We start from the raw sequence: 24,758 nt of genomic DNA on the forward strand, positions 1-24,758 counted from the left end.
TCTACATTTGTGAAATAGATCCTTTGTATTTTAATAGGGATTGCATTGAATCTATGGATTGCTTTGGGTAGAATGGACATTTTAATGATGTTGATTCTTCTAATCTATGACCACAGTAAATGCTTTTAGTTGTTTCTATCTTCCTTAATTAATTTCTTTAGAATTTTGTGGTTTTCTGAGTACAGGTTTTTACCTCCTCTGTTAAGTTTATTCCTAGGTACTTTATTTTCCTTGTTGCTATAGTAAATTGGATTTCTTTTGTAGTTTCTGTTTCTTATATTTCATTGTTGGTATACAAAAATGCCTTTAATTTCTGAATATTGACTTTTTATCCTGCTATTTTGCCAAATTCACTTACAAAGTAGAGAGTTGTTAGGGTTTTTTTGTTGTTGTTTTTGTTTTTGTTTTTAGTGGAGCCTATAGGGGTTTCTGTGGACACTATCATATTGTCTGCAAATAATGACAGTTTTATTTCCTCATTTGCAATTTGGATGCCTTTTATTTCTACTTCTTGTCTGACCACTATGGCTAGAACTTCCAATATATGTTGAATAAAAGTGGTGAAAGCAGACATCCATGCCTTGTTACTGATCTTAGGGGGAAAGCTTTCAGTTTTTTCCCATTGAGTACAATGTTGGTTGTAGATTTCTCATATATGGCCTTTATTATGTTGAGGTATGCTCCCTCTATTCCCACTTAGCTGAGCATTTTTATTGTAAATGGGTACTGTACTTTATCAAATATGTTTTCAATATCTATTGATATGATAATGTGATTTTTGTCTTTCCTTTTGTTTATGTGGTGTATTACATTTATTGATTAGTCAATATTATAGCATCCTTGCATCCCTTGGATGACTTCCATTTGATCATGGTGTATGATCTTTTTAGTGTATTGTTGGATGCATTTGTCAATGTTTTGTTGAGGATTTTAGTGTCTATATTCATCAGTGATATTACCTGTAGTTTTATTTCCTTTTTGTGTCTTTACCTGGCTTTGGAGTTAAGATAATACTGACCTCCTAAAACGAGTTTGAGAGTCTTCCCCTCTTCTTGAATTATTTTTGGAAGTCTCAGAAGGATAGGAGTTAACTCTTCCCTACATATTTGGTAAAATTCTCTTGTGAAGCCATCCAGACCAGGGCTTTTGTGTGCCAGAATTTTTTTGATTACTGCTTCTATTTCACTAGCTGTTATCAGTTTATTCAAGCTTTCTGCTTCTTGATTCAGTTTTGGAAGACTGCATGTTTCTAGAAATTTGTTCATTTCACCCAAGTTTTCAAATTTCTTGACACATAATTGTTCATAGTAATTTATGACAATCCTTTAGCATTTATATTTCCATATTATGGATTTAGAAGTCCACAGTATTTTCCTGTGGTATCAGTTGTAATTTCTCTTTCATTTCTGATTTTGTTGATTTAGGTCCTCTCTTTTTCTCTTGATGACTCTGGTTAAAGGGTTGTCAATTTTGTTTATCTTTTCAAAGAATCAGCTCCTGAATTTATTGATCTTTTGAATTTTTCTTTTAGTCTTTATGTCATTTAATTCTCCTCTGATCTTGGTTATTTACTTACTTCTTCTCATTCTTGGCTTTGTTTGTTTTTGTTCCTCTAGTTCTTGTAGATGTAGGGTTAGGTTGTTTATTTGAAATGTTTCTATCTTTTTAGGTAGGCCTTTATTGCTATGAACTTTCCTCTAAGGACTGTCTTCACTGTGTCTCATAGGTTTTGAGTTGTTGTGTATTCATTTTTATTTGTTTCCAGAAACTTTCTGATTTTTATCTTGATCTCACTTTTACTCATTCATTATTTCATAGCACGTTATTCAATTTTCATGTATTTGAGTGTTTTTTCCTTCAGGTTAGTTTCTAGTTTCAAGCCCTTGTGGTTTGAGAAGATGAGTGATATGGCTTCAATTTTCTGGTGTTTGTAGGGTCTTATTTTTTGACCTACCATATGGGCTATACCTGAAAATTTGCCATGTGCATTTGAAAAGAATGAATATCTGCTTCTGTGTAGTGAAAGGTTTTATATATATCAACTAAATCCATTTGGTCTAAAGTGTCATTCAGTGCCACAGTATTCTTGTTGATTCTTTGCTTTGATGATCTATCCATTGCTGACAGTAGGGTGTTAAAATTCCCTACTATGAGTGTCTTGCTATTGATATCTTTCTTGATGGCCTCCAAGATTTTCTTTATATATTTTGGTGCTCTTATGTTGGGTGCATATATGTTCATAAGGGTTATATCATCTTGATGGAGTGTTCACTTAAGTATTATATAATGTCCTCCTTTGTCTCTTTTTGTGGCCTTTGTTTTGAAATCTATTTTGTGTGATACAAATATTCCTACCCCAGATTTTTTTCCTGTCCATTTGTCTGGAATATTTGTTTCATCCCTTCACATTCAATCTGTGTAGGTCTTTTGTTCTGAAGTGGGTCTCTTGTAGACAGCGTATATGTTGGTCATGTTTTCTTAACAATTCAGCTACCCTATGTCTTTTGATTGGCAAATTTAATCCATTTACATTTAAGGTTGTTATTAATATGTACTTAGTTATTGCCATTTCCCCATTGTTCTTGTTTTCCTCTCTCTCTCTCTCTCTCTCTCTCTCTCTCTCTCTCTCTCTCTATCTATCTATCTATCTTCTTAAAGCAGTCCCTTTAGCATTTCTTGCAAAGCTAGTTTTGTAGAGTTGTGTTCCTTTAGCCATTTTTTTTTTTTGGTCTGGGAAGCTCATTATTTTGCCCTCCATTTTATTTTATTTTTTAAAAGAGTTTTATTTATTTATTTTTAAAGAGAGGAAGGGAGGGAGAAAGAGAGGCAGAAATACCAATATGTGCTCACCTCTCATATGCCCCCCACTGGAGACATGACCTACAACCCAGGCATGTGCTCTGGACTGGGAATCAAACCGGTGGCCCTTTGATTTTCAGGCTGGCACTCAATTCATTGAGCCACACCAGCCAGGGCTGCCTTCCATTTTAAATGAGAGTCTTGCTGGGTAGTGTTGTCTTGGTTGCAGGACTTTATTTTCATTACTTGGAATATTTCTTGCCATTCCCTTCTGGCTTGTAGTGTTTCTGTTGAGCTGATATTTTTATTGGGTTTTTGAGCATATTACTAACTGTTTCTCCCTTGCTACCTTTAATATTCTCTCTTTGTCTTGTAATTTTGGCATTTTCTTATTATATGTCTTGGAATGGACCTTTTAGGATTCTTCTTGATTGGGACCCTCTGTACTTCCTGGACTTGCATGACTTTTTCTTTCATCAAGTTAGGTAAGTTTTCTATCATTACTTTTTCAAACAGATCTTCTATGCCTTGACCCTCTTCTTCTTTTTGTATTCCTATGATACCAATATTATTAAGTTTCATATTGTCCTGCAGTTCTCTTAAACCCTTGTCATTCTTTGTGAGTCTTTTTTCATTTTGTTGCTCGGTCCGGTAAGTTTTTTCTACCATGTTTTCAGCTTACTGATTTGATCCTCTGCTTCATCTAGCCTGCTTTTAATCCCTTCTACTGAGTTCTTCAATTAAAAAAAATGTATTCTTTATTTCCTCCTTGTTCTTACTGTTAGTTTCTATGTCCTTTTTCATCCTGATGTAGTTCACAGTAAGTTCCTTGTTGCTTCTCTGTAGTTCTTTGTAGTTCTCATTGGGCTCTTTGAGCTTCTTGTAAGTATTATTTTGAACTCAGTGTCTGATAGTTTACTTGCCTCTATTTCTTTTAGCATCCTTTCCTTTCTATTGGGTGTTGTTTCTTTGTCTCCCCATTTTAGTTACTCATTTGTTTGTTTCTGCTTCTTAAATTGATCTATTTTGATTTTCTGACTTTGTAGTGTGAACTTCTATGTTAGAAGGCCTGTGAGATTCAGTGGTGCACTGTCCTTGATCTCCTGAACTTGATGCTCTTGGGATGCTCTTTATGCTCTTTATGCTGTCTATTTGGTTGTAATAGGGTATTGATTGTTGTTGGGTCATTATTTCATGGGTCCTTCCCTCTGCCTGGCTCACTGAGAGTCACTTTGCCCACCACGTTTTGTATGCTGTTATGCATATACACTGTGTTTTGTTTCTGGATATGCTACTGGTGGTGTCAGATGCTGTCTCAGTCTGGTCTTAGGGAGCCTGTTTTAGATTACCAGGGATCCACAGTCTATGGCTGACTGAAGGATCAGCTGTTAATCTAGTCACTCTGTAATCAGCAGTCAGGCTTAAACAGCAGAGTGTGGTGCAGAGTATTTCCTGTGGGTGGGGTATTGCTTCCCCTCTTGGAAGGCTAATGCCACTTGGAAGGAAGTAGTCTGCTTGAGCAAGATGGCTCCTGCAGTATAAGGGATGACTCAGCACCATGATCCTGTGAGTTGATCCCTCGGTTCTCTCTCCAAAGCCACCATCTCCAGTCTCTCCTCAAGCATCTCTAGTCCACTCTGCCCTCACCCCTTTGCCTAAGCCCTGGCTAGTGGCTGCAAATGAAATTTTATTCATTGGTCCTTTAAAAGACTCTTGGTGACTCCAGACAACTGGCCCTGGCAGAGAGAAACCCTGCAACATTTCACAGCTGGATGTTATCTGGGTTCTTTTGGGGAATGGTTCAATAGGCTGGGAAGCCCAGCTTATTTCTTTGCCTGTGCAGAACCATTTTAGTTTGTAATGCCGCTTGCTTATTTTTGGTTTTGTTACTTGTGCTTTAGCTGTCTTATTAAAAAGTGTCATTATGAAGACCCATGTGAAGGAGCTTTTTTTTCCTGTTTTCTTCTGGAAATTTCATGGTATCAGGTCTCTACATTCAAGTTTGTAATCCATTTTGAGTTGACTTCTGTGTAGAGTGTAAAATATTGGTCTAGATTAATCATTTTACATACAAATATCCAAATTTTCTAGCACTCTTATTGAAGACTTTTCTTCATTGAGTATTGTTGGCTTCCTTGTCAAGTATTAAGTGAGCATATATATTTGGGTTTATTTGTGCACTTTCATTTCTATTCCATTGATATATTTTTATTTTTAAAATATTTTATTTATTTTTTGGGGGGGAAGGGAAGGGAGGGAGAAAGAGAGAGAGAGAGAGAGAGAGAAACATCAATGTGTGGTTGCTGGGGGCCGTGGCCTGCAACCCAGGCATGTGCCCTAACTGGGAATAGAACCTGTGACACTTTGATTCACAGCCCATGCTCAATCCACTGAGCTATGCCAGCCAGGACTTCCATTGATATATTTTTAATATAACTTGAAATCAGAAATTGTGATACCTCCTTCTTTTGCTCTGCTTTTCAGGATTGCTTTGATTATTCAGGGTCTTTTATGCTTCCACATAAATTTTGGGATTCTTTTTTTTGCTTTTGTGAAAAATGCCACTAGAATCTTGATAGGAATTGCAGTGAATCTATGGATGGTTTTTGGTAGTATTGACATATTAACAATATTAATTCTCTCAATGCATAAAAATGGGATACCTTTCCATTTATTTCTGTCTTCAATTTCTTTCATCACTGTCTTATAGTCTTCAGAGTAGTGATCTTTGACCTCCTTGGTTAAGTTTATTCCTAAATATCTCATTCTTTTGATGACCTTGTAAATGAGATAATTATTTTAAATTCTTTTCTAGATAATTCATTGTTAGTGTGTAGAAACATTACTGGTTTTTGCATGCTAATTTTGTATCCTGCAACTTTACTGAATTTGTTGATTAGAAATAACAGTTATTTTCAGATGACATAATTATATATATATAAAACCTGCAAATAGAGACAATTGTACTTCTTTCTTTTTAATTCTGATACCTTTTATTTATTTTTCTTTCCTGATTACTCTGGCAAGGACTTTCAGTATTATATTGAATAGGAGTGGTGTGTGTGAGCATCCTTGTATTGCTTCTAATCTTACAAGAAAAGTTTAAAACCTTTTACTATTTAGTATGATGTTAGCTGTTGGCTGATCATCCATCACTTCATTATGTTGAAGTATGCACCTTCTATACTTAATTTGTTAAGAGTTTTTTTTATCATGAATGAGTGTTGAATTTTGTCATATGCTTTTTTTCTGAATTCATTGATTGATTCATGTATGTCGATAAGTCTTTACATACCAGGTGCAAATACCAGTTGATCATGATGAATGATCCTTTTAATTTGCTACTGAACTTGTTCTACTAGTATTTTATTGAAATTTTTGCATCTGTATTCATCAGGGATATTGGAATGTAGTTATTTTTCTGGAAGTATCCTTTTCTGGCTTTTGTAATGGGGTAAATGTTGGTCTCATAAAAGGAGTTTGAAAATGTTTCCTACTCTTCAATTTTTTAAAAAAGAGTTTGAGAATTGTTAATATTTAAATGTTTGGTAAAATTTACCAGTGAAGTCATCTGGTCCTGAGTTTTTCTTCATTGAGAAATTTTTGATTACTGATTCAATTTCCTTACTAGTGATTGGTCTACTCAGACTTTTTATTTCTCCTGATTCAGTCTTGATAGTTTGTATGTCTAAAAAATTTTCCATTTCTTCTAGGCTGCACAGTTTGTTAGTATATGGTTGTTCATAGTAGCTTATAATTTTGTTGATTTGGGTTCTGTCTCTTTTTCCTTTGTTTAGTCTTGCTAAAGGTTTTTCGGTTTTATTTTTTAAAGAACAAATTATTGGTTTAGTTAATGTTTTCTATTTTTTGTTCTCCAATTCATTTGTTTCTGCTTTAATCTTTACTATTTTTTTCCTTCTGCTAACTTTGGGCTCAGTGTGTTCTTTTTCTAGATCTTTAAGGTGTATAGTTAGGTTATTTGGGATATTTCTTGCTTCTTAATGCTATGAACTTTCCTCTTTGAATTGCTTTTGCTGCATCCCATAAGTTTTGGTATGTTCTGTTTCCATTACATTTGTCTCAAGGTGCTTTTCTTTTTACCTTTAATTTCTTCTTTGATCAGTTGTTTGTTCAGGAGACTGTTGTTTAATTTCTGTGTATTTGTGAATTTTCCAGTTTTTCTCCTATTATTTTTCCATAAGTGCATTTTTTATTATTGTTCAAATACAGTTATCTTCATTTTCCCATGACCCACCCACCCCCACCTCCCACCCTCAATCCTAACCCATTTGATGTTGTCCATGGGTCTTTTATACATGCTCCTTGGCAACCCTTTCCCTTCTTTTCCCCGTTATCTCCCTCCCCCCGCTCTGGTTACTGTCAGTTTGTTTTTTATTTCAATGTCTCTGGTCTATTTTGCTTGCTTGTGTGTTTTGTCGATTAAGTTCCACGTACAGGTGAGATCACATGGTATGTGTCTTTCACCTCCTACTTCACTTAGCATAATACTCTGCAGTTTTGTATGACTGTGGCCAAAGGAGACACTTGGTATGATTTCAATCTTTTTGAATTTACTAAGATTGTTTTGTGGCCTACATATGTTCTAGCCTAGAAAATGTTCCACATGCAGTTTAGAAAAATGTGTATTCTGCTTCTGACAATTGAATTTTCTCTATATATCTGTTAGGTCCATATGTTCTCTCATGTTGTTCAAATTTGCTGTTTTCCTGTTGACTCTCTGGATGATCTATCCATTATTGAGAGTGGGGTATTAAAGTCCCTGACTATTATTGTACAAGGGGGAATCCCAAAAATGGAATTTGTAAAAAATGTGTATTTATTCTTACATGTTTAAACCTCAGACATCTTCAAGGTACTCTCCATTTGATGCAATACGCCTATCAAGACATGTTTTCTGCTGCTCAAACGAGTTTTTGAACTTGTCCATTTTGATACCTTTTAGTGCTTCTGCCATTTTTTGTTTCACGGCTTTCACATGGGCAAAATGTTTCCCTTTGAGGGCTTTTTTTCATCCAGGGAAACAAAAAAAGTTGCTTGGGGTGAAACCAGGTGAATAGGGAGAGTGCAGCATGGAGGTCATGCCATTTTTGGTCATAAACTGCTGACCACTCAGTGCAGTATGGGCAGGTGTGCTTGTATACCACCCATTTTGAAATAGGCAAACACGTTGAAAGTCTTTAAGAAATCACTGAAGCTGAACAGAGGCTCTCACAACAATGCCCGCTGGTACACTGATGCAGATGGGTCCCTAGAACACTCACCTAGTGGGGGAAGCCTGTACTGTGAGGTGCCCACCATTCAGAAGATAATTCTGGGGTTTTTTTGGTGGTCCTCCCTTGTACTGTTGATTATTTCTCCTTTTAGGTCTGTTAGTATTTGCTTTATATATTTAAGTACTTTGAGGTTGAGCACACAGATATTCACAGTTGTTTTATCTTTCTTGATGAATTGAGCCCTTTATCATTACATAATGTCCTTGTCTCTTTTTACCATTTTTAGTTCAAATTTTATGTTCTTTGATATAGCTACCTTGCTTTTTCTTTGGTTACCATTTGCTTAAAATGTCTTTGTCCATTTCTCCATCTCCAATTTAAGTGGGTTTTTACGGCTAAAGTGAGTCTCTGGTAGGCAGGATATCATTGGATCTATTTTTGTTAATCCATTCAGATATTCTGTATCTTTTAATTAGAGAATTTAATTCATCTATGCTTATAGTAATTATTGATATGTAAGGACTTACTATTACCATTTTGTTTATTGTTTTGTGGTTGTTTTATAGATCTATTTTTCCTTGTTTCTTTTTTTATTTTTTACATCTTTTAAAATATTTTATTTATTTATTGTTTTTAGAGAGGGGGTAAGGGAAGGAGAAAGAGAGGGAGAGAAACATCAACATATGGTTGCCTCTGGCAGGTCCTCACTGTGGGCCAGCCCACAACCCAGACATGTACCCTGACTGGGAATCGAATTGGCAACCCTTTGATTCACAGGCTGGCATCCAATTCACTGAGCCACATCAACCAAGGTGTTCCTTATCTCTTATCCTGCTGTCCATTTTGTGTTTTGATGTCTTTAGTATCAGTATGCTTTAATTACTTTACCATGTTCTTTTGTGTAATAAGTACATATTTTCCCTTGTAGTTACCATGAGACTTACATAAAAATCTTAAAATTATAATGACCTGTTTTAAACTAATAACAACTTAAGTTTAATAGAATTTCTAAGTTTTACACTTTCACTTTTCCTTCCCCTTGCATCTTAGGTTATTGATATTATAATCTACATATTTCTTATATTGTGTAACCAATATCAAATTATTATAGTTATAATTATCTTTACTACTCTTGCTTTTTAACTTTTAAACTAGAGTTGTAAGTGAATTATACACCACCATTATCCTGTTATGGATTCTAACTTTGACTATACATTTACTATTACCAGTGAGTTTTCTACTGCCTTCTTGTGTTTTTATAATGTTCATTAGAATCTATTTTTATCTTCACTCAAAAAACTCTTTTTAACACTTCTTGTAAGGCATATCTACTGGTCAATTCCCTCAGCTTTTGGGTTTTATTATTTTTTGGAGGGTGCAGGGGAAGAAGATTTATCTCTCCTTTTTATCTGAAGGGCAAGCTTAGCCAGTACCATATTATTGTTTGACAATTTTTTTCTTTCAGTATTTGAATATGCCATTATTTTCTGGCCTGAAAAGTTTCTGTTGAGAAATCTGCCTATATGCTTATAAAGGTTCATTTGTGTATAACTTTTCTCTTTTCTTTTGCTGCTTTTAAAATTCTTTATCTTTCACTTTTGACAATTTAATTATAATGTGTCTCAGCATAGTCCTATTCAGGTTCAACCTATTTGGGCCTCTTGGATCTGGAAGTCTGTTTCTTTCCCCAGGTTTTGGAAGTTTTCAGCTTTATATTGCTTTATACAGGGTGAGGGAAATTAGGTGTACAGTTGTTCACATGGAAAATAATACATTAGTTAATAAATAATAATACAAAAATAAACTGTTTCATATACTCAAAACTATAAACCTTTTTTTTCCCTCACACTTCCTTTCTCTTTCTCTTCTCCTAAAATTCCCATGCTAATTTTAAAAAATATTTTATTTACTTATTTTTTAGGGAGAAGGGAAAGGAGAGAGAAAGAGAGGGAGAGAAACATCAATGTGTGGTTGCCTCTCATGTGCCCCTCTACCAGGGGCTTGGCCTGCAACCCAGGCATGTGCCCTGACTTGGGATCAAACCAGCAACCCTTTGGATCACAGGCAGGCACTCAATCCACTGAGCCACACCAGCCATGGCTCATGCTATTTTTCTCATTGTGTTTCATAAGTCACATAGGCTTTCTATACCATTTTTCATTATTTTTTCTTTTTGTTTCTTTGACTGGATAATTTCAAATGTCTTATCTTTCAGGCCACTGATTCTTTCTTCTGCATTGTTGAGTCTGCTTTTGAAGCTCTCTATTGAATTCTTCAGTTAAGTTATTTTATTTTTTCAGCCCTATGGTTTCTGTTTGGTTATCTTTCTTTTCTTTCTTTCTCTTCTTTTTTTGATGATTTCTATCTCTTTGTTGAACTTTTTCTTTTGGTTATACATTGTCTTCCTAATTTTGTTTAGTTGCTTGTCTGTGTGTTCTTGTAGTTCACTAAACTTCTTTAAGAGCATTATTCTGAATGATTTGACACTTCACAGATCTCCATTTTTTTAGGGTCAGTTATTAGAGCTTTATTAGTTTTCTTCAGCAGTGTAAATATTTACTTGACTTCATGATCATTGATTTTTTTCAATAGTATTTTCACATTTGATTAGCTGGTATTCTCTTACAGACTTCACAAGTTCACTTTGGCAAACAGTTCTTCACCAGCCAGCTCAGTTTTGTTTTCTAGATATGACTGCTGGTAATGTGCTTGATCAGATAGGGCCTGCTATTAGAGTCTATTTTTCAGTGAGACAACTGTTTGAGCTTTAAGGTCAGGGATGTGGGTGTGCCACTGGCTGAGAATAGCTAGATAAGACTGCTGGCTTTGTTCCCTGATCAAGGGAGGCTATACAATAGACTCTGTGGTTGCCTGGTTTCTCTAGTCAGGCTTAACTAGATGGTTGCCAGTGAGTACCAAATTAAGTAGTAGATGGGGCTATGAATTAGTTTTCCTGCCCTGGTGGATAACGTACAGGACCCCAGACCTGCATGATTCATTGTTTGGGGACGTAAATCAGGCAAGGGTGTGCCCAAATATCCTGATCAGGTGAAGCCACCCATTTCACTTTGAAGACATGGAAAGCCATGGGTTACTAATCTGGTTGACAGTTTGAAAAGTGAGCTCTGAAGTGATCCAGGTGAGAGATTTTGATGAACACTTGGACTGGGTGCTGGCAGTGGAAGTGAGGAGGAAGGAGTACAATATGGGCTTTAAATTAGAGGCCAAGCACACAAGATTGTCAGATGTGCTAGATGTGGGGATGAGAAAGAGGTGTCAGTAATTCCTGGTTTTTGGCTTTAGCATCTATGTGAATGATGTTTCTACTTATTGATAAATAAATGATCAAGGGAGGAATTGTATGGATTAAGGAGTCATGAGTGCCGCCTTGAACATGTTATATCTGACATGAAAGAACTAGGATAGAGATGGCAATTTGTCAGTCATCAGCATAAAGGAGATGTGGTGGTTTTCACACATGTCTGCAAATTTTTAAGCACTCCTACCATTAAGAGGTAAAGTCTGTGCCCCTCCTCTTAAATATGGGCTGGCTTTACTGACTATGTTGTAACATAAAATGCAGTTACTTCTCAAGTTAAGACAGTAAACACCATTCAGCTTCCACCTGGTTCTCTGGGAATGCTTGTCTTCTACAGGCCCCTTCTAAAGAAGCACTGTTTCAGTACTCAGGTGCCATGCTGTGAGAAGTTCTAAGGAAAGGCCATGTATAGCTTTTTTCTTTTAATAACTATATTCATTAACATTTTAAATTTAATTTTACATTTTCTTTATTCCCCCACTTCCCCCAACCCCAGCCATCCCCACCTCCCACCCCTGATCCCACCCCTCCTTGGTTTTCTCCCTGTTTCTTTTATAGATGATCCTGAAACACTCCCCCCACCATTATCCCCTCCCACAACCCTTCTGGTTACTGTCAGTTTGTTCTTAATTTCAAAGTCTCTGGTTATATTTTGCTTGCTTGTTTCTTTTGTTGATAAGGTTCCACTTAAAGGTGAGATCCTATGGTATTTCTCTTTCACCACCTAGCTTATTTCACTTAGCATAATGCCCTCCAGTTCCATCCATGCTGATGCAAAAGGTAGGAGCTCCTTCTTTCTTACTGCTGCATAGAATTCCATTGTGTAAATGTACCATAGTATTTTGATCCATTCATTTACTGATGAGCATTTACATTTCTTCCAGAACTTGGCTATTGTAAATCATGCTGCTACAAATATTGGATTGTGTACATGCTTTTGGATTGGTGTTTCAGGGTTCGTAGGATATAATCCTAGCAGTAGAATTGCTGGGTCAAAAGGCAGTTCCATTTCTAGTTTTCTGAAGAAATTCCATACTGTTTTCCACAATGGCTGCACCAGTCTGCATTTTCACTAACAGTGCACTAGGGTTCCCTTTTCTCCACATCCTCTGCAACACTTGTCTGCTGATTTGTTTATGGTGGCCATTCTCACTGGTGTGAAGAGGTATCCCATTGTGGTTTTAATTTGCATATCTCTAATGACTACTGATGTTGAGCATCTTTTCATATGTCTCTAGGCCCTCTGTATGTCCTCCTTGGAGAAGTGTCTGTTTAGGTCCTTTGCCTATTTTTTAATTGCGTTGTTTGTCTTCCTGGAGTGCATTCATATGAGTTCTTTATATATTTTGGCTATCAAACACTGGTCCCAGGTATCATTGGCAAATATGTTTTCTCATACAGTTGGTTCTCTTTTCATTTTAATGGTGTTTTCTTTAGCCATGCAGAAGCTTTTCAATTTGATGAGGTCCCATTTGTTTATTCTTTTTTTAAAGATTTTATTTATTTATTTTTAGAGAGGGAAGGGAGGGAGATAGAGAGAGAGAGAGAGAGAAACATCAGTGTGTGGTTGCTGGGGGTTATGGCCTGCAACCCAGGTATGTGCCCTGACTGGGAATCGAACCTGCGATGCCTGGTTCACAGCCCGCGCTCAATCCACTGAGCTACGCCAGCCAGGGCTGTTTATTCTTTTTTTATGTCCCTTGCTCTAGGGGACATATTAGTGAAAAATATTACTGCATGGAATATCTGAGATTTTCCTGTGCTCTCCTCTAGCACTTTTATGGCATCATGACTTATACTTAAGTCTTTTGTCCACCTTGAAATTATTTATGTGTATGGCATAAGTCAGTGATTGAGTTTCATTTTTTTTTTTTGCAGTAGCTGTTCAGTTCTCCCAACATCATTTGTTGAAGAGGTTATTTTACTCCATTTTATGCTTCGGCCCCCTTTGTCAAATATTAATTGACCATAGAGACTTAGGTTTATTTCTGGGCTCTCTAGTCTGTTCCACTGGCCTGTTCTTATGCCAGTACCAGGCTGTTTGGATTACAGTGGCCTTGTAATAGAGTTTGATATCAGGTATTGTGATTGGTTCTATTTTGTTCTTCTTTCTCAAAACTGCTGCGGTATTTGGAGTTGTTTACAGTTCTGTATAAATTTGTAAAATATGTCTTTGGTATTTTAAAAGGGATTGCACTGAATGTATAAATTGCTTCGGGTAGTATGGACATTTTGATGATGTTAATTCTTCTAATCTATGAAAACATGGTACATGCTTCCATTAGTCTGTGTCTTCCTTAATTTCTTCCTTTAGTGTTGTAGTTTTCTGAGTATAGGTCTTTTACCTCCTTGGTTAGGTTTATTCCTAGGTACTTTATTTTCCTTGTTGCTATAGTAAATGGGATTTCTTTTGTAGTTTCTGTTTCTGATATTTCATTTTTGGTGTACAAAAATGCCTTCATCTTCTGAATATTGATGTTCTATCCTGCTGTTTTTCCAAATTCACTTATTAGGTTGAGTAGGTTTTTGATGGATTTATAGGATTTTCTATGTGCACTATCATGTCGTCTGCAAACAATGAGTTTTGCTTCCTCCTTTCTGATTTGGATGCCTTTTATTTCTTTTTCTTGTCTGATTGCTGTGGCTATGACATCCAATACTATGTTGAATAGAAATGATGAAAGCGGACATCCATGTCTTGCTCCTGATTTTAGTGGGAAAGTTTTTGGTTTTTGTCCATTGAGTATGATGTTGGCTGTAGGTTTCTCGTACATGGCCCTTGTTAGATTGACAAATGCTCTCTCTATTCCCACTTTGCTGAGTGTTTTAATCATAAATGGGTGCTGTACCTTATCAAATGTTTTTTCCACACCTATTGATATGATAATGTGATTTTTGTTTAGGAAAGGCCATGTGTAGTTGAATCTGTCCTTCAACCATCACTACCCAGCTGCCCAACATGTGAAGAATCCCTGCATTGGTCTAGAACCCAGAACCTCCTTCATCATCTCAGCTTAGGTCCCAGTATTTTCCCAGCTAAACAAGACTGGAGGCTGGGCAACTACATATCTTCAACTCACCATAGAATCCTCTTACAAGAGAGTTTGGAAGTGGATTCTCCATCCTCAGATGTTCCAGTTAGTTAAGTCATCTCCACTTGTTTGAGTCTTCCTTTATGAGGACATTGGCATTGTGGAGCAGAGGCAAGTCAACCCTGATGTACCCTGTTCACATCCCTGACCCATGGGAATAATTAACAGTTGTTGCTTTATGGCACTAAACTTGGTGGTGGTTTGTTATACAACAAACAACAATGGAACGATACAATAACTGAAGCCATCAGGACATATGAGATCATTTAGAGTCTGCAGAGTGAAAGGAAAAGAGGGAAAACATTGTGGGAACTCCAGCTTTTAAGAGATGAAGTTAAGTGAGAAAAACATAAGAAACAGAAAGGTAGCAAGAAAAAATGGATATCAAGATATTGTTATGTCATGATAACCAAAGAATAAATTTATTGTGAACAATATCAAAATCTCCTGACAGATCAAGTAAGATAACTGAAAAATGTCTTTATGTTTTAGTAACTAGAGCAGTTGTGATGCAATAAGAGTAGCCTCACTGACAGCAGATAACAAAAGTAGGATTCTTACAGAAAAAAAGAAGCAAGGATGAAGAACAATGGAGGGACTGTCTCAGCCAGAAAGGAGGCCACCTTTTTTTCTGACAGAAGGGAAGGCAGAAGTGGTACATGCAGATCTCCTGAATTATTTTGAGTTAGTGACAGAAAAGCTTAGGGACTTCCCTTCTGAGGGTTTTCATTCTTCCTTAAGCTGAACTTTTGGAGGAAAAAAGCAAAGTGGGAGATGTTTTTTGTTCCTGATCTGTGTTTTTTGGTTTACCTGGGTTCCTCTGCCCACATCAGTACTTCATTAGTACCCTCAATTTAGAATCAAACTGTACCCATGCTGGTACTGGAGCTGGACAACAAATAATGCTGCGTCTCTTCACACAAGACATGCCACATGAAGCTCAGGCCAAACATATGCTGGGGAGATAAAGGAGGTCACTACTGGAATTGAGCATTTATCCTCTGTATTCCCAGGTTTAGCCTCTTTGCTGTTCTTACTTGGTGTTTAAATCAGTTTTTCTTGCAGCCACTAACCCATCTGAACTGTGAGACAGGCAGCTGAAGGACGATGTTTTTGTGTTCCTCAGTTGAGCTTTTTAAAAAAGTTTTATTTATTTATTTTAGAGAGAGCAGTAGGGAGAAAGACAGGGAGAGAAATCTCATTGTGAAAAACATCAATTGGTTGCCTCTTGTTCATGCCCTAACCAGAGGCCGAACCCACAACCCAGACACGTGCCTGACTGGGAATCAAACTGGCGACCTTTCCCTCTATGGGACAATGCCCAAACAACTGAGCTACACTGGTCAGGGCCCTCAGTTGAGTTTTATGGGGGCTCCATTTTGTGGTGATATTCAGGGGTAGAGTGGCACACCAGGGCAGCTGCTGGAAAGGATACTGTGTTGATTTAGCTCTGATCAGAACTCCATTTTACTAATGGGGAAACTTAGCCTCAGCTCAGGGGAAGGGCTTGCCCCACATCACATAGCAACTCTGGTGGGATTGAGCCCTGGCTTAAATCTAGGTGTTCATTTCTCTGAATAAGTTTCAAACTCTAAGGGAATTCATCAGTGGAAGTGTTGATGGAAACAGCTTGAGCTTTCCCCTAAGACTAGGGGAATATTTTTCAAAGTAAAGTGGATTCAGAAGCTTCTCAAGGAAACAACACTTAAAGATTGGTACTGATACATTTTACTAGGGAAACAGCCATATGTGCCTCAAATGGTTGTTCTGGGGGTATAGTGGAACTGGACAGGGTCTATGGAATGCCTGCAGCAGCAGGGAATCCATCAGATGATCACAGGGCTGGAACGTGCACCAAGGGTCAGATTGTGCAAGTCCCTGATGTTATTTCATGCAAGAAAATGTTTTATATGATTTGAAATGCTCTCCCAATGAGACTTTTCCCATCCCTTAGGGTTCAGATGATTTCCTAAAGCACATCTCATGATATTGTTTCCTAAATTTTTCCTAATTCTAATAAATAAGTGTCATCATACATTTCCCAACACATGGATCAACCAACCAGACACTCAGTCTCACTCTGCCTAATGGAACTATTTACTAAGGGAAACAGTAATCAATGGAAAGGGAAAGCCTTTAGAATTGCAAGGAAGATAGCACTGTTTCCTGAAACTGGGTGAATTTTGCAGAGGAAGCAACAAAGGTGTTTTCTTCTCTGTCATATTTTATAATAAGACTGCTGAATTAATCAAGCTATGTTTTCACCTGGGTTCTATTTTGGATCACTGTAATAGGTCTCTTGCTTGAGTTATGCATTTTTTCCAGCATATTCCAGTGGTGTTGAAAGTAGAAAATAGGGGTGACATGAGAATGGTGGTGAAAAACAAGAACAGAGTACCACTTATGTTAGGCAAAGAGTGATCAAAAAAAGTTCTCCAGCCTGAGTACAATTCAGAAGGTTTAATAAACAGCCACAAAACATTGCACCAAAGCATTTGGAAACACAATTTCTACGAAGAGGCAAAGGTCAGGCTTCCATTTTAACTCCTTAATACAATCATTAACAGCCCCACCCCACCCCCATCCCCACATATCCACAACACTACACTCTTCTAGTCATGAATTTACCTACAGACACAGTCTTAGGAATAATGGGACTGGCATGCATTATCCCAGCAATGGCAAGGAAGCAGATGACTGGGAAAGGATAGGTGAAAAGGCAACCAGCAGCTAATGATAGACTCCTTAAGAGCTTTGTTCAGGGGTAGACATGGGAAATCTGTTTTTGGTACCATCTGTGACTTTACTTTGGACTTCTAGGATACTCTGGATGAGTGACTGGGACTGCCATCTTAATCTCATTTCCTTGAGCCATGACTATTAGAATTGGTCTTCTTGGGTAACACATTTTGACTTTCTAAAAATATTTTTGGTGTCCAAGCAAACTACATTCAGGATCCATCAGGCCTGTTAAGATTGTGCTGATTCTGAGGTTAACGTGGACTTGCCTTCTCAATCTTGTCTTCATTTTGGCCTTCAGAAAAAGGCACATGATGATTCCATATTACATACCTTTGTAAGGAGCCTAGGCAAGTCAAGCCTAGGCAAGTCACTCAAATGTCAAATACTTAGTTTATCTACCTTATAAAATTTTATAATCATAACTGTCTTTTACTCACATTAAGAACAAATGAAATCAAATGTCCCCTAAATAATATATTATCAAACTGGCAATAAACTTAATGATTTAGTTGACTCAAAAATTGACTAGACTGTGATTCACAGCACCCCCCCCCCACCTTGAAATCAGCATTAACAGAGGACCAGAGTTCCCTGACTTACTGGGAGCAAAGTTCTCGGGCCTAGGCTAAGATATGGAATGTGGAAGGTATGGAAGGAAGAATTTGATTTTCATCTGCCACTACCTTTTACCCTTTAAGCAAATCTTCAAGTGTCAACTACCACTCAGCCCAAATCTCTTGTTCCATCCAGTACTTGACTAGTTGCCTTGGCAGGGAAGTGACTTTTCTTATCTCTCTAATCTTAAAAAATTATTTGTATAAGAATTTGATCTAGATCTTTTTTGTTCCCATTTGCACCTTTTTAGTATAAATTTTAAAAATACTTGTTCCTTTTCCTAAAGAGTTTTCAGGCAGCAATGAGTCCAAACTAAGCAGTGTCCAGCTGGATATAGGGTTGAAGGCTTGAGTGAAGAGGGCTTTCCTGGAGGAGAGATATACCCCCAAAAAAGATACTAGTTTCCTGAGGGCCTACACATGGCAGGGCACCAGCCACATTGGTGTCAGGCTGGCCTAGTTTGTTCTATTGGTTTTGGCCATACATGGTAGACAGTGGTGAGCCACAATTGTCCCCACTAACCTCTAAGCCAATAAAGAGGCTGGGGACCATGTTCAGAGGAGAGTACTGACACCTGCCTTTGCTATTAGTACTTATGCCTAGCAGGGAGAGTGGTAAGCAGGACCCCATAGGACAGACCTGCCTGGCTCCCTACTGAGTCAGAATCAGCTGATCTGGGCCAATCAACAATCCTTCTTGGTCTGGACCTTTCAAACAGCCAGGACTCCCACTATAGGTAATAAAGTCTCTGTTTTGTGGTGGGCAAAGTGCAATGAAATACATGCAGTGCCTTCAGCTGGGGTGACTGGCAGACTAAGATGAGCTCCTGGACAAATGGCAGTGTTTGGTTCTGATGAGAGTACACTCAGCAATGTTAAAGGGACAAGAATTTTTTCTGTTCTTTTTTTTCATTGATATTCATAAATATGAATTGAGAGTCACAGCTTGGTAGAGGGTTAAAAAGAAGTGTCTTCAAACACATGAAGGGGAGCCCTGGGGTTTGGGTGCATAGATGCACAGTCCTAGGGTATACTGTGATCTGGTTGCTGCACTGCCACTATCTACTGTTTGCGGATCATGCCCTTGATAGCTGACTCCCGGTTGACATATGTGGCCCAATAGACCAGATTGAAAATGGCAAAGAGCACAGGAAAGATGATGCGGGAGATTTTGTCAACCTTGCTGACACTGTTGTAGGTCTTGGTCTCAGCTGGGATGTCCTGCACATAGGTGGTCTTGGGTGAAGCAATGATTGTCGGGGTTGAGGAAGCACTGGAAGCAGCGCCCTTGGAGATGGTAGAGAACTCAGTGTCCTTAGCCAGGTTGATGGGATAGGTGGTCCCCACGATGTTGAAGGTGGTGCTGGTTTTCTTTGTTGGGGCTGCTGGTGTTTTCTTCTAGGGACCAGAAAAAGTAGGGGAAAAGAGGGAACAAAAAGAGCTAATTAATTCTTTACACTGAGCACCTTCAGAGCCTATGGAAAGGAGGAAAACTGAGGGACGTTAAGAAACAGGGGCCCTGAGGCCAATAGCACTGAGTAGCCAGGTTTGTATCTAGAAAATTTGCATCATCCTGGTTAACTAGCTATGTGGCTTTGACCAAACAACTTCTCCTCTTTGAGCTTTAGTTTCTCCATCTGTAAAATGAGTATCAAAATATTTGACAGGGTTGTTGAGAGAATCAGATGAGAAAATGTTGGTAGAAATCACTTGAAAACTGTGAAATGTTGGTCACAGGGTCCTGTATCATCATGCGATTTCACCCTCACAGTAATCCTAATGAGTAGGTGGGTGCCATTATTCCCATTTAACAGATGAGAAAAAGCCCCAGACTGAGTGGCAGAGCCCATAATAGCCACCTGGGCTCCTGACTTTTATCCAGGACTGTTCCATGCTGCTTTCTATAGGCACAAGACACTTTTTGGTTACCCGAGAAATAACTCCAAAAGGCTTCAGCCATCAAGTGGCACATCTCCTGTGGGGAAGAGAGCTCAGTGAGTCTGAAAGCAATTTTGTCTTAAAGACACAATACATAATACTGAATGTTTATATGCATCATTACAACAGTATCTCACCCTTCATGCATGGTAAATGTGTTCAGCAAGCTAGGAGGCACTCCAGGGTATATCACTCTTGCAAGGCTGCAGGCCAGAGCCACAGCCTCCCCAAGGAGCTATGTAAGTGCTCCCCTCTGACACAGTAAGGGCAGGGATAGCTGAAGGCTTGCCATGATACTCTCCTTTGGATTTCTTTTCAGAGTAAAAACTACTCAATGGGAAGCAAATATGCACACATGTGCTAATTAGTTCTCACATATCTAACTTGTGTATATATGAGCCCTTCATGTAGAAAAGAGAAGAGACAAAGTTCAGGCCTTGGTTAGAAAAGAGATGCTGAGGAAGGGGAGGCCAAGGGAGCAGGCCAGTCCCAGACTCAGGCCAAAGTCAGTGGCCAACTTCATAGTCTATAGTGTTTGCTGCCTCACTCACCACTCTGGCCTTTCTTCTTTCCATCCCTCTTTGTTTCTAGGGACAAGTGGAGATAGATGAGCTTCAGAAATGCCCAAGAGTATCTGATAAAAAATGATGACTAGTTTTAGTGCCATAATTTCACACACCTCACATTGTTCCCTTTCTCAGTGTTACTTTGCTTCCCAGCATCTGTGTTTCACGTCTTGACTCCTCTGCTTCCTATGTGTTTCCTTCATGGGTTTTTCTATTTCCACCATCTCTTACTTACCTCTTTCTCCTAATCTCTTTCTATTTGTTTTCTTCTTTGCTTGAGTCCCCATTTTGATCTAATTTTCCCCTTTAGAGCACACTTCCATTTATCTTCCTGATCCTAACAATAACATTTGCCAAATATTTCCTGAGTATCTACTGCGCCAAGAACTATGTTAGGCATTTATGGACAGGTGGGAAAGTTAAGAGATGTGTCAGTTTTAATCCCTTTTTCTCAGGAGTTCATAATTCAGTGGATAGACTTGTGAGTACATTATGGCCATATAATGTGATTAGGACTCTAACAGATATTAGCAGAGTGTGATATTAATTCAACAGAGAGAGGGAGAAAGTACCTATAGGTGTTGGAAATGGTGGCTCAGAGAAGGCAATGAGGTTTATGAGCTGTGTTGCAAAAAAATAGCAGGAGCTCATTACGTAAAGATGCAGCACAAGCTAGTGCACAGGCCAAAGGGACTGCTTGTTTGAGGGCTGACAAGGAGTCTGCTGCAACTGAATCACAGTGTGCATGGTAAAGTCCTTTGGTGTCATGTCCTCCTGTTCTGCTTTCCTGTGCTAGCTTCAGGGTTTTCAGTCAGAGAGGGAGAGTGGGACAAATGAAAGTGGGTGATGATTTAAGTAAATGAATAGCCTGACTAATATAACATTTAAGAAGCAATAGTAGCCTTTCTCTTTAAGGATTGCAGTCACATTGCTTCAAGTAGAAGAGGGCAGAACTCTAAGGCTTATAAAGTTTTTGTAAATGCTTTAAATACTACATGGGACTCATTTATAATTAACAAATCAATTGTGTGAGTAGATGCCTGCTGCTAAATGCCCCTCAGCATTTAGATAAAAGTGCACTTTACATGTTTGCCTGCTTACTTATTAATTTGCTTAGTAATCTCCTTTTCTCATCAGTAGGCACAAAAAATAAAGAAAAAGAAAAAAGGAAAAGAAAGAAAACAGCCTACTACCCTAATGTTGCTGGAAGCTTTCACATGTTATTTCATTTAGTCATCTTATAAGCTGATTATGACCAAGTCTCCAAAACAATCATTCTGAACAGCAAACACTTTTTTTAGCTCCACAGGTGCCTTGTGTTCTATAGATGGGGAGAAGCATCATTTGATTTAATTGCAGATTTTTAAGTAATAAAGGAAAATTATGTTTTAATTTACCTTGATTTTTCCAACATGGCATATTTTAATCAGCCAGCATAATTCTAACCTAAACTGCCAAAGAAGGAAATCAAAGTAAATATTGTGTTGTCAATAAGACAGGAGCAGGAGTCAGAGATTATTGGTTAATATTTCTGCATCTAGTTTTCTAATATTTTTCTATGCTCTGGTATTTGATAGATACAAACTATACTGACTTAACTTTGACCAAGTTGCAATTTTATTCTTACCTCCTTAGCCAAATGCCTGGTTCTTAGGCGTGAAATAGATAATTACTAAATAATAAAATGTCAGACACACCCCCACTAAAAATTCTCCATATGACCTGCAGTTTGTTCCTTCTGAGTCTTGACCTCTCCTATACAGAGAGCATATCTCTATGTATTTCAGTAATTCCCATATGACAAAACTGAAACTTACTTCTCCAAGTTGACTCAAGGACAGGGATAACTTTCCTTTTAGAAAGCTACTTCATGTGGGTTTTAAGATGAGGCAATGAAAACTTTTATGGACCAATGCATGTCCAACTCAAGAATTTGCTTCAAATAGCATTCTTGTCTATTCCCAGAAATACAAATTAGAGGGTTAGTTGTAGGTCTAAAGGTACTTGACACCCAGCCAGGACTACATAGTATATGCAGATATGGCCCAGTGCCCCTCTGCATCTACTCCCTAATAGTCATCCAACTTTCCTGAATCACAGTTTTCACAAGTGGGGCAAAGTAATAGGGTATATCGTAATTGTGATTCAAAGAAGAATCAGAGCAATGAAAAAACAATGGACATCAGTTTTTAAAGTGGGAAAAGGACTTGAATAGGCATTCATCCAAAGAAGATATACAAATGGCCAGCAAACACATGAAAAGATGCTTAACATCACTGGTCATTAGGGAAATATAAATCAAAAACCACAATGAGATATCACCTCATAACTGTTAGGATGCCTACTATCAGTAACAACAACAAAACCAGAAAATAACAAGTGTTGGCAGGATGTAGAGAAATTGGAACCCTTGTGTAATTTCAGAAGTGTAAAATGGTATAGCCTCTATGGAAAAATTGGTTGTTGGTTCCTCAAACATTTAAAAACAGAATTAAAATATGATCCAGAAATTCCACTTCTGGGTATATACTGCCCAAAATTGAAAGCTAGGTCTCACATCAAAATTAAGAACAATCTGACAGTAGCCAGAGAGGAGGTGGGAGAGGATAATGGGGGGAAGGGTTTTCAGGAACAACTATAAAGAACACATGGACAAAACCAAGGTGGGGGTGGAAGCAAGGGAGGGAGGTGGGCTCAGCTGGGGTCAGGGGAGTGGTGGGGGGTAAATGCAAACAACTGTAATTGAACAACAATAAAATATTTTTTAAAAAGAAAGCAAGGTCTCAAAGAGATACTTGTACATCTGTGTTCATAGTAGCATAATTTCCAATAGCCAAAATGTAGAAGTAACCCAAGTGTCCATAGAAGAATAAGTAAACAAAACATGGTCTATCATACAATGGAATATTATTCATCCTTAAAAAGAAAGGAAATTCTGACACATGCTACAATATGAATAAACCTTAAGGATATTATGTTAAGTAAAATAAGCCAGTCACAAAAAGACAAATACTGTATTATTCCACTTATATGAGAGTACTTAAGAGTAGTTGGACAGATAGAGACAGAAAGTAGAATGGTGATTACCAGTGGAAGGGATCATGGGTATCTGTTGTTTAGTGGGTACAGAATTTCAGTTTAACAAGATGAGGGGTTCTGGAAATTTGTTGTACAATATTGTGAATATACTTAACATTACTGCACTGTACACTTAAAATGGTTAAGACTGTAAATTTTAGGCTGTTTAATGAGTAAGATTAATTAAAATAAGAGGGAATTAAAATATAAGGGAGAAAGCATAAAAACATGCAGAGAGTCATAAATAATGAGTGAAGGGAATTCAAAAAAGAGAAAGGGATCATGAGAGATTAGGAGATCAATAAAACAATAGAAAAGAGAAAACGCAGGTGGAATTAAAGTAATCACTTGGTCCAGTTTTCTGAGAGATTGGGAGGTATCTAGAGCATAATTGGGGAATTATCTGAGGCTGGATAACATCTAAGGAAAGAATGAATGAGACTCAAATACTATCTATGCTTTGGTGGAATGAAAGGCACACAGTAAGTTAAGGCACATCTCATGCAATGGTTTTTACATTCTCCACGCAGAAGCTGAAGTGAATGGTCAAGACTTAAAACAGATTTTATAAGAAATAGAAACAGAATGGATTAGGGACACAGAGAAAGATTTCAGGCACAAGTTAAAAGACAAGCAGAATTTGAGAGTATAAGCTCATAAACGTCAGCAAATCCATCAATGTCTGCGGAATTTTTTTGAGTTGAATTGAAGTGAGTAAAACGACTGACTGCAATGATACTCCATGCAGCCAAGGCTGGATAGAAAATCAAGGAAAAGAGAGGGAATCATAGATTTTGAGAAACTACAGACATTATTCAGTTATTCATTCACTTGTTAAGTATTTACTCAATATCTACTACAGGGCAGGTTCCGTGCTAGGTGCTGGAGCTATAGCAATCGAGAGTAAAACGTGACACCTGCCCTCAAGGAGCTCACATACCAGACAATGATGACAGGTAATAAACATGTAAGCAGATAAATATATACAGCAATGTAATGTGACGAGGTGAGAAGTATAATGGTGACACATACAGCAAGGCAAAGGGCAGAGAAGGATGATGAGTGCTAGTCAGAGAAAGTCCTTTTGAGAAGGTTGGCAGAGATTTGAATAAAATGAGAAAGCAAGCCATGAAAAGATCTGAAAAACAAAACTTCCAGAGAGAGAAAATTGTAGAGACAAAGAGCTTGGGGTTGGAATGAGAGTGATGTGTACAAGGATCATCAAGGAGACCACCTGTGATGAGTGAAGTAAATGGGAAAAAACAAGAATGGCAAGAGGTTGTGCTGTACATCTGGGGACCAGATCCTATAAGGCTTTGAAATTCATGGTAAAAATTATGAATTGTGATCTAAGTGTGGTGGTAAACCATTAAGTA

At 37.8% G+C, this 24,758-nt stretch overlaps 1 protein-coding gene across 4 annotated transcripts in view; it reads right to left on the reverse strand.

The window, feature by feature from the left end:
• Positions 1–17,037: 17,037 nt before the first annotated feature.
• Positions 17,038–24,758, reverse strand: part of GABRA3 (gamma-aminobutyric acid type A receptor subunit alpha3) — a 354,529-nt gene continuing 346,808 nt past the window's right edge. For 2 of the 4 annotated variants that reach the window (XM_045820551.1, XM_045820552.1), the window contains one exon: positions 17,038–19,198. In XM_045820551.1, coding sequence (XP_045676507.1) covers positions 18,863–19,198 — 336 coding nt within the window. In that variant the 3' untranslated portion in view covers positions 17,038–18,862. Of the gene's footprint in view, positions 19,199–20,289; positions 20,373–24,758 lie in introns of all 4 variants that reach the window. The other 2 variants (XM_045820554.1, XM_045820553.1) reach the window with 2 other exon arrangements.

Source organism: Phyllostomus hastatus, unplaced genomic scaffold (assembly GCF_019186645.2).
Source record: "Phyllostomus hastatus isolate PE091 unplaced genomic scaffold, TTU_PhHast_1.1 phas_scaffold_397, whole genome shotgun sequence".
Classification (NCBI taxonomy): Eukaryota; Metazoa; Chordata; class Mammalia; order Chiroptera; family Phyllostomidae; genus Phyllostomus; species Phyllostomus hastatus.